The sequence below is a fragment of the Pelecanus crispus genome, chromosome 12 (genome assembly GCF_030463565.1).
Source record: "Pelecanus crispus isolate bPelCri1 chromosome 12, bPelCri1.pri, whole genome shotgun sequence".
NCBI classification, from domain to species: Eukaryota; Metazoa; Chordata; class Aves; order Pelecaniformes; family Pelecanidae; genus Pelecanus; species Pelecanus crispus.
The window spans coordinates 5,482,752-5,497,849 of NC_134654.1; the positions used below are offsets into that span (position 1 = coordinate 5,482,752).

General features: G+C 39.2%; 1 protein-coding gene across 1 annotated transcript; it reads left to right on the forward strand.

Annotated features, from left to right (window-relative positions):
• The first annotated feature begins 540 nt into the window (after positions 1-540).
• Positions 541-12,911, forward strand: SLC6A4 (solute carrier family 6 member 4). The gene is made up of 13 exons (XM_009489824.2): positions 541-1,003; positions 1,750-1,884; positions 2,686-2,905; positions 3,327-3,465; positions 3,861-3,995; positions 5,846-5,949; positions 6,661-6,788; positions 7,157-7,269; positions 8,053-8,184; positions 9,330-9,429; positions 9,803-9,903; positions 11,909-12,076; positions 12,837-12,911. Exons 1-13 carry the CDS (start codon positions 541-543, stop codon positions 12,909-12,911), a joined length of 2,013 nt encoding a protein of 670 aa, XP_009488099.1.
• Positions 12,912-15,098: the final 2,187 nt, after the last annotated feature.

Here is a 15,098-nt window from a genome sequence, read left to right on the forward strand (position 1 = left end):
AAATACAAGCCACACTAAACTCTGCCCTCATTTTTGCAAACTGGGAGTCCCACATCCTCCCTAAGCGTGAAACCAGTGTTCCGAGGGAGAACGTGGTACCAGAAGGCACAGGACTGTGACTGCCTGTAACTTGTCCAACAATGCACAAAGTCCAGCAAATCTGCCTGAAAGGTTATAAACCAGGTACACTGACTTCTGCTGTAGAAGAGGATGATTGTTTCCTTCCTTTCTCTGTACAAAATCCTGAATGAATTATCTGCTAAATGATTCACATTGTGTGCTGTGATGGTTAATTACTTCCAAAAGTATTTTAATCACAGAATCCGTCAGTTGTAACTGTAAAGTTACCAGCATCAGTAAGCCTGTAATGGATTTCTAACGATTTTTCATTTCTTAGATGGTGTTTGGGCCTTCAGTCTGATGGATTTAAATATGGAAGAGGAATTCTAAAAGTGCTGGGAATACGCTGGGAAGACAAGCCACAAAGGGACTCTCTGCTGCTGTTCGTCTGCAAGTGATCAGAACAGATCTTGGGAAAAAATGGAAAAAAAAGCAACAAGCAATGAGACTGAGCTGCTGACTTCCAAGAAAGATGTCTCAGACTGTAATGAAGGAGAAGATTGTAAAGAGAATGGACTTCTGGTCAGGAACACTAAATCTGCCCTACGGCTAGTGGATGATGGCGATAAAGTCCATTCCAGCCAGGGAGAAAAAGGGGAGGCAGTTCAGATCTCAAATGGTTATTCAGGGGTTCAGAGCCCTGTTCCCTGCAATGGAATGGGAGAGGTGGAAGATGCCCAGCGCACTGCCCTGGCAGCCACAACCACCACTACAACCACCACTTCTACCACCTGCGGAGCAGAAGGCCAGCAGCAGCTGATGGAGCTAGAAGACAGAGAGACCTGGAGTAAAAAAATTGACTTTCTGCTCTCTGTCATTGGATATGCGGTGGATCTGGGAAATGTGTGGAGATTTCCTTATATATGCTATCAAAATGGAGGAGGTCAGTGACTAGTTCTGTATGCTGTTCCTTAATGCTGAACTTCCTTGCTTATAAATGGATGAGTTCAGTGGCTTATTTTAAGACCATATATAACAAATGACTAAGGGGAAATTACTTACTTTGCAAGCAGACTGGAAAATGTAAATACTGGGATAGGATAACTAGGCACATTAAGATGGAGGAAAAACCGTTTAGCAAGATCTAAACAATTAGCACAACTAGAAGCTGAGAGCCGGTTAGGTGCAGAACCACCTTCCAAGAGAAGAGACTCAATGCCTGTCCCATGGAGTATTTAAAATCAGATAAACCAACATGTCAACACGCTTATCAGGAATGCTAGATCTTAGACTCACTGACATTTCAGCCAAAACATAAATCTGATCAAAGAGACCTTGGAAAGGACTTTTATCTCCCTGATGTAACAAAGGCATTTTATTGAAGAAATTAATTATTTTATCTGTACCCCATCTCACAATTGTATCCATTGTAGGCAGTACAGTCTTGCTGAATCCTGTGTATACTTGTTACGGAAATGTGAGAAATTTGGCCTGAGTGTTGCTTCTTATTCACACCGCTGACTAGTTACTCTTAGGAGAAAGCCCATGGTAATTCAGTGTGGAACACTGGCTAGGGAGGGGATATGCCTTTTCCCTGTGGGATAAAAGGAACTGTCATTTATGGAGTGCTGGTACTGTTGGAAGAGAAGTCCTATGAAGAGTTATAATAATCTGCTTTCTTTCTTGCAGGAGCATTCCTCATTCCTTACACAATTATGGCCATCTTTGGAGGGATTCCTCTCTTCTATATGGAACTAGCACTAGGACAGTACCACAGGAATGGGTGTATTTCAATTTGGAGAAAAATATGTCCTATATTCAAAGGTAAAGAAGGGAAATGGCAAATTACTAGGAACTTTCTGAATAACTGGAAGATTCTCCTATAAAGGTGAAATTTCTGAAAAAAAATCTGAAAATCCCATAAAACAAAGTAAGTCTTGTTCTACACAAGATTTTGGCTTTACAAAGAAAGCTTTCATAAAACTTTATGTACATCTGCAAAGTGTGTGTGTACTCTCATATACACATATGATGTGCAACTCTCAAATTGATTAGATAGAAACGAGTCCATTTTCTCTGGCCCAAGCCTGAAAATATATATAAAAAAAAAAGGTAATAAATAAAGTGAATCCAAGGCAAAATAAATTAAAACCAGGAAAAATAAAGATCTACTATTTGTATTACAAAGATATTACAAAGAAATTATTCCCCATCTTCAGCCTTAGTCTGTCAATTGCCATCCTGCCACACAGTCTTTTACAGTAGGAGGACCTGTCCTATATGCTTGTTTACTCCTGCTCCCAGTGTTATAGCTCTGGTCTTGTTTTTTTTATTTGCTGAGAGTGCAAGATGCCTATTTCTAAATTCCAGGAATTTAAGAACAGATGAATAAAACTATATAAGCATGTTCTGTCTTGATTAAGGATGCTTTTTTGGAATCGGAGCCTGAGTGTTTCCGAAGCCACAAGGAATTCCAGTGTTGTAAACACTTGAGAGGGTATGTGTACCTCCTGCAGAGCTGCCTTAGACAGTTACTAATTGCAGGTGATGTGATAACCAATTCTTTCCTTTTTTTTTGGCCTAAAACTTACACTCACTCCATGTAATTATTTCCTGCCTTACTAGGAATTGGCTTTGCCATCTGTATAATAGATCTTTACGTAGCCTCCTACTACAACACCATTATGGCTTGGGCCTTTTACTACCTCGTATCCTCCTTCACGGCGCAGCTACCATGGACTAGCTGCACAAACGCTTGGAACACAGGCAACTGCACTAACTACTTGAGCAAGGACAATGTCAGCTGGTCCCTGCACTCCATCTCTCCCGCAGAAGAATTTTATACGTAAGTGCATGTAAGTGAGGACAGTAATATTAGAGAGAATGGTGGAACATGTAGCAAGCTTTTCTTTGGAGGGGGAGCAGGGCTGTTTATTAGCAGCACCCTTTTCTGAACTATTTAGATGACTAAATACTTGTAGGCGTATATAAGCTTGGGGTGTATGGGAGGGTACTCTGTATTTTAGATCAGAGGTTCCCACCCATTGTCAGCTGTCATCACTTATCATTTATCATCCCTGGTGTACCATCAATAACAAACTTTTAATTAAAAAAAAAAATCCAAAATGACATGACCCTGAAGGCTACTTATCAAGGCTTCAGGACTACTTGTAACGCTCAGACCACAGTATGGGACTGCTCAAAGCATACTTAACAGAAGCATTTGTTAAAAAATATCTATACTGTGTTTTTCTTTCCTCTTTCAGCCGCCAAGTTCTACAGGTGCACAGGTCCAATGGGATGGATGACCTGGGGGGCATTAGCTGGCAATTGACCCTCTGTTTATTGTTAATCTTCACCATTGTGTACTTCAGCATCTGGAAAGGGGTCAAAACATCTGGCAAGGTGAATGCAAAAGCAAGACAAATGAACTTGGTACAGTGTAGTCTAGCAACAGTTCTAAATGAGCCAATTAACTTGACAGGGAATTATCTCAGATTATCTTCATGACAGGGATTATAGGCTCATGTATTTGGGAAGCACTTACTTTAGAGTGACTGCTACTGTTATCCAAGTGATATGTAACAACAGTAACTTACACCACTGTTCTCTGGACAAGAACAACCCGGCCAAGAGACAATGTGGGTATAGATATGCAAACTGCCTGTTTACAGACCTTCTGAGAAGTCCAGATGAAGATGTTATAAATGCTAAGAACTATAATAAGAATAACTCATTCTTACTACCACCTGTTAACTTTCTACCTATGGCAAATGCTATCTTACTGTTTTCCCTCACAGGTGGTATGGGTGACTGCCACATTCCCTTACATCATACTCTTTATCCTGCTAGTGAGAGGGGCAACTTTGCCTGGGGCTTGGAGAGGTGTCCTCTACTACTTGAAACCTGACTGGCAGAAACTCCTGGCCACTGAGGTAAAAAACATTATAAAAGGGTAGAGATTTGCTTTTAGCCTATCAGCATGTATATCAGCATCTATATACTTCAATGTCTGTTTTCAGCATAAGAGCATGATTAAACCGATGTCTTAGCATGGACTTAAAAGCCTGACTTCGTGCTCTTGTTTAAACAGTCATGCTATTCTTTCCATAATTATAAAAATTTTTTTTTAGAGTCCAGCATCAATTTAGCTTGAACTAATAGTAGAGTTCCCATACAGTGGTTGAATAGAATTAGTGATACGATTAGAAAGAAAACAAGTGACCAAACCATTTCTTGCCAGGAAAATGGTGAACACCCTGATATTGAGCAAGAAGCTACGGTTGCTGCTACACTGCAACAAAATCCTTTACCTATGACAGTCACACTGAGCAAACTAAATTTACTAAGCCCTAACAACTGGTCTAGCTGCAGGTTTTTTGGCTGTGAGGGGATCATTACACACTTGAGTGGGCCTTTCTACAGCCCAATGGTGTCCACAGTTGCCCATATTTAAATAGTGCAGGTTACTAGAGTTAAAACTTCAGATCTCTGTCCTGTGACAAGCTTTGGCAGATAAACCCAAGGAGACTCTGTAGCCACCAACTAAAACAGGACTCAGTAATGCATGCAAGTGCATGTGGAGAAGGAATAAATCAGGCCTGCATACACCACCAAGATCTGAAAAGAAAGGAGGAATGAGGACAAGACTGAGCTAACCAACAAACCCCAAGCATTCCAGCATCTGATTCAGCTTTGAACTCCGTGGATGACAAATAATCCATCAGGCTCAAGGCTGCACTTACTTCACTGCCTATGAAAGTGTGTAGTGAGGAGGGTGATGGAAAAACCCCAAAGCAATAAATACTACAAAGATTAAAAATTCTAATGTTTGCAAGTCTGCTGCTGCCCAGCTGATACGGAGAGTTTTGAATGAAGAGGAAATGAAAAGACACCAGTCTCTGATAAAGCAGCATCTCCAATAAGGGACCACATCTTCTGAAAAAGCAATAAAGGGCATTGATATTGTATTGGATGTATCTGAAGTGAGGACAGCAGATTGCAATCTGTGTGCTGGACGATGACAGAGCTCTGTCTGTGGATGATACAGGATGGCCTCACATGATGGAAGAGAATATTAGAAATGAGTGTAATGAACTCCATGTTTCAATCAAAAGAGGATAAATGAATGAGAACTGATATTGTACTTCAGGAACGCTACTCATTAAGGCTGTGGCCACTTTTCAAGTACAACAGGCTTTTCATAACAACACCATCACACTTGCATCTGTCATGGCTACAACAAAGCTGAATTGAGTCATAAGGACTAGAACTGCATCCACACTGCCAAATGTATTTCCATAAATCTAGGAAAAATCTGAGCAGTGATCACCTACCACTAAGCCTGGAGGACACACAGCCAAAGGTAGGACTATTCCACAGCACAGAGTTTGGAGGAAGATGGGCCAAGCCCACTGAAAATCATGGATAGAAAGTTCTCTATACATTGCAAAACTTGCATTAAACTGATTGCAGGCAAATCACTGTGAATTAATCTAAGATACTGTAAGAAGTGAAACCGCCAGTGAGCACTTACAGCAGCGTAAAGAGATACAATAAGCATGGTATAGGCACTAAAGTTATAGTGGATATTTACAACTCTCACAGATCTACAATAAATATTCATATTTCAACATGCTTTCTTAAGAAAATGTTTGTTAGACCGGGACTAGCATATAGGCAGACTAGTGAAACACGGTTTTGTAGGGCTAAGTGATATTCTGAATATGTCAAACTCATTTGATATGTTTCACGTAATTTCTTCTTGATCTTCAATATTTTTCAGGTTTGGGTGGATGCAGCAGCTCAGATTTTTTTCTCCCTTGGTCCAGGTTTTGGGGTCCTATTGGCTTATGCCAGCTACAACAAATTCCATAACAACTGCTACCAGTGAGTTCTACCTTATTCTATAAGTAAAATTGAGTTAAAAAAATGTAACTGTGGGTATTTATGAAAAAGAAACACAGTGCTGGTGAAAGGCACTGAATTGTCAGATCTGTGTACATACAAATCAGACAGAAGCATAACAGAACAAAAGTCCTTATTGAAAGAACCTGCAATCTAAAACATTTCTTCTCAGTTGTGCCTACCCTAAAGAGAGATAATCTCTACCTGTTACAGCAAGGAGTCTAAGATGTAGAAACCTGCCACAACAAAATGGACTAAACCCCTGCCAAACAATCACATTATAATTATTTAATCTCAGCAGTCAGTTAGGAAATGACCTTCGAGTCTTGAGCTCAAAGGCAATTTATAGTTGTTTCCTTGTTATCTTAAAAAATTCTTTTATAACTTGTAAAATAAAATTCTCACTTCTTTACTACTCCCATAGTAATTCTTATTTTTTTAAAACACCATTATACATCCAGCATTCAGTCCGGTGTCAGACTAATGTTACAGCATCTATTTGAAGTGGAAGAAGAAAAAGTAGTCGTGTTTTGGGTTGTTTTTTTTCTTTCAAATCTGCTGCTTGTTCATTTCATTGTATTACCCTGGTTTTTGTAGGAGTCTGTCTAGATCAGTAACTTGCTCCAGCTGGTAGTAAACTATCCTTTCTAGCAGATGCCAACTCCCTGATATGAGTTAGGTCTTCTGTTGCAGAGATGCTCTGGTTACCAGTACCGTGAACTGCGTGACTAGTTTTGTGTCTGGATTCGTTATTTTCACTGTGCTGGGATACATGGCTGAGATGAGGAACGAAGATGTATCAGAGGTTGCCAAAGATACTGGTAGGCTAACTTTTTGTACACATCTCTCAAACTGCTTCTAAGATAGAATATATTTGTATGTTATCTTCTAGACTGAGAGCAGCCCAAATTAGGCAAAATATTTAGTATGTAATTCAGGATACTGACGTACTTTATGATAAGGGCACTGTTATAAATGCACACTACAGCTAAAAAATTATTCCATAAAGACAGCATATAGAAGTCATATTGCATGCAGCTTCACAGACATGGTGGTAACCGCACACTGCAAAATAGCCTGGGGGGGAGAAGATTTTCCCTGGAAGACAACATGGTGCAGTGAAACAGCCTGTCCTCCTCGCAGCAGCACTGCGCTAACAATTATCTCCAATTCTCTGTTCTAACATCAGGACCCAGCCTTCTCTTCATTACGTATGCTGAGGCCATTGCAAACATGCCTGCTTCCACTTTCTTTGCCATCATCTTTTTCCTGATGTTACTCACGCTGGGATTAGACAGCACGGTGAGTTGACAGTACGCGAGACAGCAGACCTCTCAGATATTTGGTGTATGGCCTTACCCCGCAAACATCAGAACAAACAGAATTACAAATATCGCACCGTCGCTAAAGAGTTTAAAGCAAGATTGGCATCTCCATGTGCCTTCTGTAAGACAGCGACTATTACTCCAATTTTGACCTAAATACACCTAAATAAAATTAAATGATTTGTCAGTGTCATGCTGTGACAACTAGTAACAGACCTGGAAACACAACCAAAGCATTTGATTCCTAAACACCTGTTTGGATGCAGCCTTATGGGCTCCCTCACTCCTCCTCCTACAGGCTTCCTGTACTTGAAAACTTACAAAGGAATTACTAAATTCTGGAATTTTTTCACACTAATTGGATTTAAAAGGTGGGAACGGGAGGCGGCCTTTTTAAGAGCACTGCAAAAAGCAGATGTTCTAAAAACTTGCTATGTGAGCCTGTTTTTTTACAGATTGACGATTGGCTCCTTCCAGGAAGGCTAAATTCAGCTGATTTCACAATCTTGGTTCTGCTGAACCGCCTACCATTTATCAGCATCCTATTACTTGTAATATAGTACTTCCTCTGGATGATAGGCACTTCCTACAGATATATGAAGACTAAATCCCAACCTTAGAAAGTTCAAAAGTTCTGAAGAAAGACTGGCCAAACAACAGTCACACCAACTCTACAGGCAGAAAAAAAGCTCCAGTGTTCAATGCTTTAAAGCAGGTAAAACTGCCCTCTATTGTCCAGTGATCTTTCCATGCTTTTCAGTTTGCAGGACTAGAGGGAGTGATTACTGGTGTACTGGATGAATTCCCCCATGTCTGGAGCAAACGCAGGGAATTGTTTGTCCTTGGTCTGACCATCATTTGCTTTTTGGGGTCATTAGCAACCCTGACATTCGTAAGTATTTTATCCATTCCTTGGTTTTCCTTACTGGCAGGTTCCTGCAAATGACATCTTGGAGAGGGTAGTATTTTTTGAAGAGAGTTCAAGAAATCAGACTAAATCTTCAGCCTGTTTTCTTTATGCACTACAAGTCTATATTTGGAATTAATGTGAACAGTAGCTCTCACTAGGAAACGTGTTGCAAAATGATCTTATTGCAGTTCAGCAGAACTTAATGTGCTACACATCACGAATGACACAGCTGCTGCTCCAACTGCTGCATCCGTAAGCAGACAACTTTCCACATTTTGTATGTGGTTTACTTCTTGTTCTCAAAAGCTCTATGTTTAAAAATAATATGAATTGTTATCTTAATTTTCACAATGTTTGAAATGTATCTTGAGTTAAAAAAAAAAGATAAAAAAATTACCTGGTAGAAAATGCTGTAATTGACTGTTGCTATCCTCCAAAAATTTCTAGCAATGAATTTCCTGGATCTTCCTCATCAAATCAGTCACATGAAATCATGATCAGTCACACCAAATAGTCATTGTGGGTCTTGTGGGATTTCATTTTGACAACATTTTGAATAATGAGTGTAATGATCATAAGGGACAAGGAAAAAATACTTGGCTTTGCCGTCATGTGTCACTCCACTTGCTCATTTATGCACAACTTCCTTCTCATTTAAAGCATTTGCTGTAAAAAGATACTCTGTAAAAAGGAGACTCTGTAAAAGCTCTTCTCTGAAACACAATGCTCTCCTCCTTCATCTGATTCTAGATCCCAAATGGAAAGAAAGCAGAGTAACTCCCTATTTTTTCCTGCTCAGTAACCATGACTCAGGTTGAAGAAAGAAGATGCCATCACGGCAGGCATGCAAAAAGCCATCCCATCAAACCCCACCAAATCTCATTCGTTCATTAAAATCCAGCTAGAACTGCCAGCAGATTCAGTTTTAGTTTTCTGCACGGTACCAGAGAGCAGATCGGCAGCATGCTTAAGGATTTCACTGGCAGGAACTGCCACAAAATGACAGAACTGACTGAATTACCCATCTGTGAATGCTCTGGTCCAGATGAAGGCAATAACAAACAACGGTATTACATGATTTCTGTCACTGGATCTTTGGTTCACTGATAATATGATCTCCTTTCTAGGGGGGTGCGTATGTGGTAAAGCTGTTTGAGGAATACGCCACTGGTCCGGCTGTCCTAACAGTCGTGTTTCTGGAAGCAATTGCTGTGGCCTGGTTCTACGGTATGTTTACTGCCATGTTGACAAACAATGCTAACCCAAACTCCTGAGCTTCTGCAGCATAGCATTTCCTCTGTTTCTTAAGACAAGATCACTGATGTCTCCAGAAAAAAATTTCCCAAACCTTTTTACAAACCCACCGATTACCAAATCCCTGAGAATTATTAATTGTTCTCTAACAGAAGCACAGTGCTGTCTAAAAGTAACAAGAGCTGTAATTCAGAAAAATTAAGGCTTTAATATAATTAAGAGTTACACAAACAAAAGTCCTTCACGATGGATCGGAATTTATTTGCTGCACATACAAAATGCTGTGCATCTACTTCTGAAAAACTTGTATCTGCTGTCACCGCTCTCCTCCCACTTGTCTCCACAGGCATCACCCAGTTTTGCAACGATGTGAAAGAAATGCTAGGCTTTACCCCAGGCTGGTACTGGAGAGTTTGCTGGGTAGCAATTAGTCCCATCTTCCTTCTGGTGAGTTTTCTCTATAGCTTTTTTCTTTCCAGCACATGAAAACTACCATTGAACAATGAAGCTACTTAGACTTCTAAAAGGTTAATTACAGAAGTTGCTTGTGAAGTTCTTTAGTAACAATTCTTGTTAAGCCAAAAAGCCTCAATTAGTGAAAAATCCAATACAACGCTGCAAGGTCTTGTTACTAAATCACTATTTTAAGGATTTTTGCAGATGAGCTAGATAAGTAATACTGGCTTCTGAATAATTCCCCTCCTTTCCTCTGCTGAACAAAGTCACTTTGTTTTGTTGCTTTATATTCACCCCAGAAAAATGAAGCCATAAAAGGTGATGATGAAACACACTCTCTGGGGAGGAAAACCAAGATAAGTAAATATACTGTCTCAGCAACCACTGACTGACAGCTTTAGAATATTCCACTTAAATTTTACTGCAGTTAAGTGCAACCTTTATAAATCCGTAATTCAGAATTGGAAATACTGTCCCAGTGTTTGACTTGGCAGTATTAATGATAACATTTTAACATAAAGTGTTCATTTCCTGATCCAAAATTAGCTCACGCTGTCTTTTATTGTTAAGAGCCTTAGTGGAAGCAGAGCAGGTCAAGATGGAGTTTATGAAGCACAGAATATAGATTGAAGACCTACAGAGAGAATTCAAAACACTTGTAATGATCAATGCATAATTAACAGGTTTCATTTTATTACCCCTGGAAAAAGAAGGGAAGAAAAGGCTATAAATAAAAGTGTGACACCACAAATAATTTTTATGCTGGTGTCCTCTCTGTGATCCTAAAAGAGTAAAATAACAGAGAGGAATACAGCTCTGGTGATGTGGTTACTAGGCAGAGCTATTTGCATTCTCTGTGGAAACTGAACTAAAATAAGGAAAGCCCAGAAGGTAGTATGTTATTTCTGTATGGAAATTGTGCTGGTAATCCTGATCTTCTGATGATATTCTGGAAAAAACGAAGTCAGAGAGCCTTCCAAGGATAGCCACAAATATTATTCCTGCCGTATTCAACTAAAAGGATTTGTCGTTTCACAATAAATTTTTCAGTCATGAAGGATATGCACAGGAAAATGATCTAACAGCATTAATCGAACTAAGACCAGAATACTATATCCAAACTAGTATTAACATTTGTAAAAGCTACTGAAGAACCGAAATGCTACAGAAAAGTATCAAAGAAAAGATAAAACTTGTAGAAAACAATCAACAGCAAAAAAAAAAAAAAAAGGAATCTGTTTAGATTGTCACAGAGAAAACTGAAAGCTGATATGATTACAACAGGTAAGTACTTTACCAGTATTTGAAAGAGTATTAAAAGGGTCTACAACCCAATAAAGAACAGCATAAAAAAACCAACACAGTGGCTGTGAGTTAAATTCAGACAAAGCAGAACTGACACTGATCATGATTAAATATGGGACAAGTAGCTAAGGGAACTGTACACCTCCCATTTCTGGTGTCTTAAAATTAAGATGATGCCTTTCTGGAAGGGATGCTTTAGCTGGAATCAAGTTATCAGTGTCAGTACACGGGTAACTGGATGAAATTCTGCACGCTTGAATCAACCAATCTGATTTTGTCCAGCTAACATCTTTTTATCCTTTAAATGTACAAGTGAGGTCTTGAATTTTCTCTCTAATGCTCCTTAAGCAAGAAACACCACGATGTATATTTATGGAATAAGGAAGCTGTATGAGAATTTTTACCTAGTTCCTTTCAGTTAGTTCCTAGTTGGGCTATACTCTAAAGCTCCTGAGCTGTTTTAAACTTCCTGAAGGAAAGTCTGGATATCCAAAAGTGGGTTTGTTTTTTTGTTTGGTTTTTCAAATCCATACTAAAGTCATTTAGCATTTTTCCACTGTTGACATGTTTAAACCTTCTCGAGTCCTACTAATATTTTTTAGTTCAATGCTATGCTGGGACACAGAGTTCCCTAAAGTAAGCGTGTGCCATCAAAATACGCGTATTCATTCTTTCCTCTCTTCTTTTTCAGTTCGTCACTTGCAGCTTTCTGTCCAATCCTCCTGAGCTACGGCTTTTTGATTATAATTATCCCTACTGGACCACAGTAGTGGGTTATTGCATAGGAACCTCTTCTGTCATCTGCATTCCAATCTACATGGTTTATCGGTTGATCATCACTCCAGGAACACTTAAGGAGGTATCCACGATGCTCTGTTGCTTCTATTTGACTGTCAGGGTGGAGCTGATTCCTAGAGAAATATTACGTGTAGATTTTTCTAGGGTCTGATGCGCTGGGACTTGAGGATTATTGCTGTTCTATTCCTAGCCAGCTGATAGCTAATTGTCTTCTGCCCATTCCAAGTGATTCACAAATCTCCCCAGGTCTTAGGGAGGCCATTGACATATTCATATAAAATATTAAATCAAGTTGTTTTTTTAAAGTTCTGGTGAACCGGAGGCTTTTCACAGAAATCACACAAGACACAGTATCACGTGAATGAGGCAGTGAAAGGTTGCTTCCCTTGGGTATGTCTGTAAGAACAAGTTTCTTTTTCTCTCCCACGCTTAATAAGATCACTCTGACATAAATCTGTGGCAGCCTGTGATGACATTTTGGGGATTTCTTCTAAGTTCATGTAAACACCAGTTCAGAAAGAGTATTTTCAGTTGGCTCAGGGTATCCAAGTAAACCGCAAAGTCCTAAAGCATTAATACGACATCTGTCAAACTTTGATTCAAATTTTATGTTACAAATAATTAAGAAATAACACTGTGTACTTCTATAGCACCTTATGTCTTCATAGAGCTAACAGAAGCCTGAAACATCCTTGTGTGGTTCAAGGGGTATAACTCAAACCAGAGTAATATTTTTATTACAAATCTCTCTCCAAATGGCTGCCATGTTGTATAGTATCTCTAAAATTAATCCATTCCTAATATTGATTTCTTTCCAACAGCGTATTCTGAAAAGCATTACTCCAGAAACAGCTACAGAAATTCCTTTTGGAGACATCCGTATGAATGCAGTATAAGCGAACCTGTTTTCTGGGGGGAGAGAGGGGGAGCATAAAATGCAACTTTCCCCATACTCTCCCCCCCCCAAAGAACTACATTTCCAGCTGAGACAACAAACGGAGGAGTTCTCTGTGGAGGTTGCATCACTGACAACAGGCATTTGGAAACATGATGCCTCCAGCACATTTATCCAAGCAATTCTTCTAACCAGACTGAACTGACTAAGAACTAACTCATTCTGGAAAAACGAGGATGTCTGTGTGCATGAGAATACCACTACTCTATGCGTGGACACTGGGGCTGTTTGAAAGTGTGCGTGATTGCATAAGCCACTATAGGACGAGTATCAGCGGGTAGGATTAGGCGTAGAATCCCAAGTTTGTGGCAGTACTCCTGTATCTTCCTCAATGTGATCGTTCGTACTGGGCAATGTCGTATTCGCTTCCAAGGTTCTAATTGCTTAAACTACATTGAAAAATACAAAAATATTTCTGATAGCCATACATTACTCAAGTAACACAGGGTTTTATAAGCTAGGAAAAAAAAATAGTAAATTCCCTAGGTTTGTAGTGGAGTAGACAGAGGAAGAGGAAACAATCCTGAGCAGCACTATATACAGCTCTGCATACGTTAGCACACACGTTTGGTAGAATTACCCTCCTTTTCATTTCCTGCATTTTGTAGATGGTAACGCTTTCTATTAATTGTTTCTTGCATAACAAATACTACAAAAGCATTTTTTGTAATGTTGTAGGCTTTACTTTCCTTTAGACCCAATCAAGCCACAAAAACTCATCATAGGTTACTTGACAAGTACCCAAGTTGCTAGCACTTTCTATACTGTTTTCATAACTTAAGCTAGACAGTCACAGCATCATTGTCCTGACAGACCTAACACACTCAGAGAAACTGCAGACCAATAATGAATTTTTTTTGAGTTCCGATGCCAAAAAGTGGAATCTTAAAATCTGCTTCTCTGCTTTGCTTCGGGTTTTTTGGTTGTTTTTTTTTTCCAATTTAATTTCACACCTAACATTTGTTGGAGCTGTGGCTTTTTCCATTCTTTCTTAGTATAGAACTAAAGTTTAGAATAATCCTTTTGGCTGGCTGACAAAAGTACATTTAGCAAACTATACAAAGCTACTTTGAAGATTTATTAGCTCATATTCTGATGTGAACACATTTGGTTTTCACCCTGAAGAAGAGACAGAGGGGAATTTTTTTTAACAAGAAGCTGAGTACAGTTCAGCAGGATTGATTCTCATCAGAACTATTTATATTAAATCTTGAGGCACTGATATACAAATTAACTTCCATGCACATTACTAACCTCTTCATATTGAATGCATGCATGTGCTCTCCAAACGTAACTGCCCTTCAGACTGACTGCAATTGTGGAGTCAGTTGGAGATCAATAGTTTTGCTGCAGTTACACGGAAGTTTAGATAAACCCAAGTAGGCATCATTTATGTAAAAACTTGCATTGTATTTTTACTTTACCACATAGATTATGCCAAAAGTAAAACAAAATAGAGGATGCAAGTCCCTCTTGTATCTCATGGTCTACATAGGTAACATACTACTAAAATTAACAAGGTTATATATGCATCCGTAGCAGCAGGCATTAAGAAACCTACTGAAGAGTTTAAGTCAGTAGGAAGAACTTACCATGTTAGAGGAAAGCAGTGATGGTGTGTTTGCCTTTTGAAAACATTTTCATCGCTTCCACCAAGGTTTTTCTCCTTAGTTGTGCAGAGACCTCCTGGAGGAAGGCCCCTTATGCTTCAGCTATTGACTTGAGCTCACTTAACTTTAGGTCTCAACCCCAACTTCCAATAAGGAAATAACTTAAAGGCACAATGACTGCTCTTTAGACCTACAAACAAAGCACTCCTAAACTGTTTTTAAAAAGGGAATACGTTCTTGCATTGCCACCAGAAAAACCTAGTAAGTCTGCCTTACTGGACAGTTACTCATAAGAAATAGTTTTGTAGCTTATCCCTCAGGTATATTTGAAAACTACTTCTAAAACTGGCTTCACTGTAAGGAAAAGAGGAACAGTTTGGGAATTCCTTTCATGTTAGAAAGCCACGCAGCTATTAAGTTACCACTCAGAAAATTACTGATTTTTTTAAGAAATTAAATGTTCTGAGTTCATTAATTGAAAAAAATACGTATGAAATGTCAATGTAAGATGAATGAGG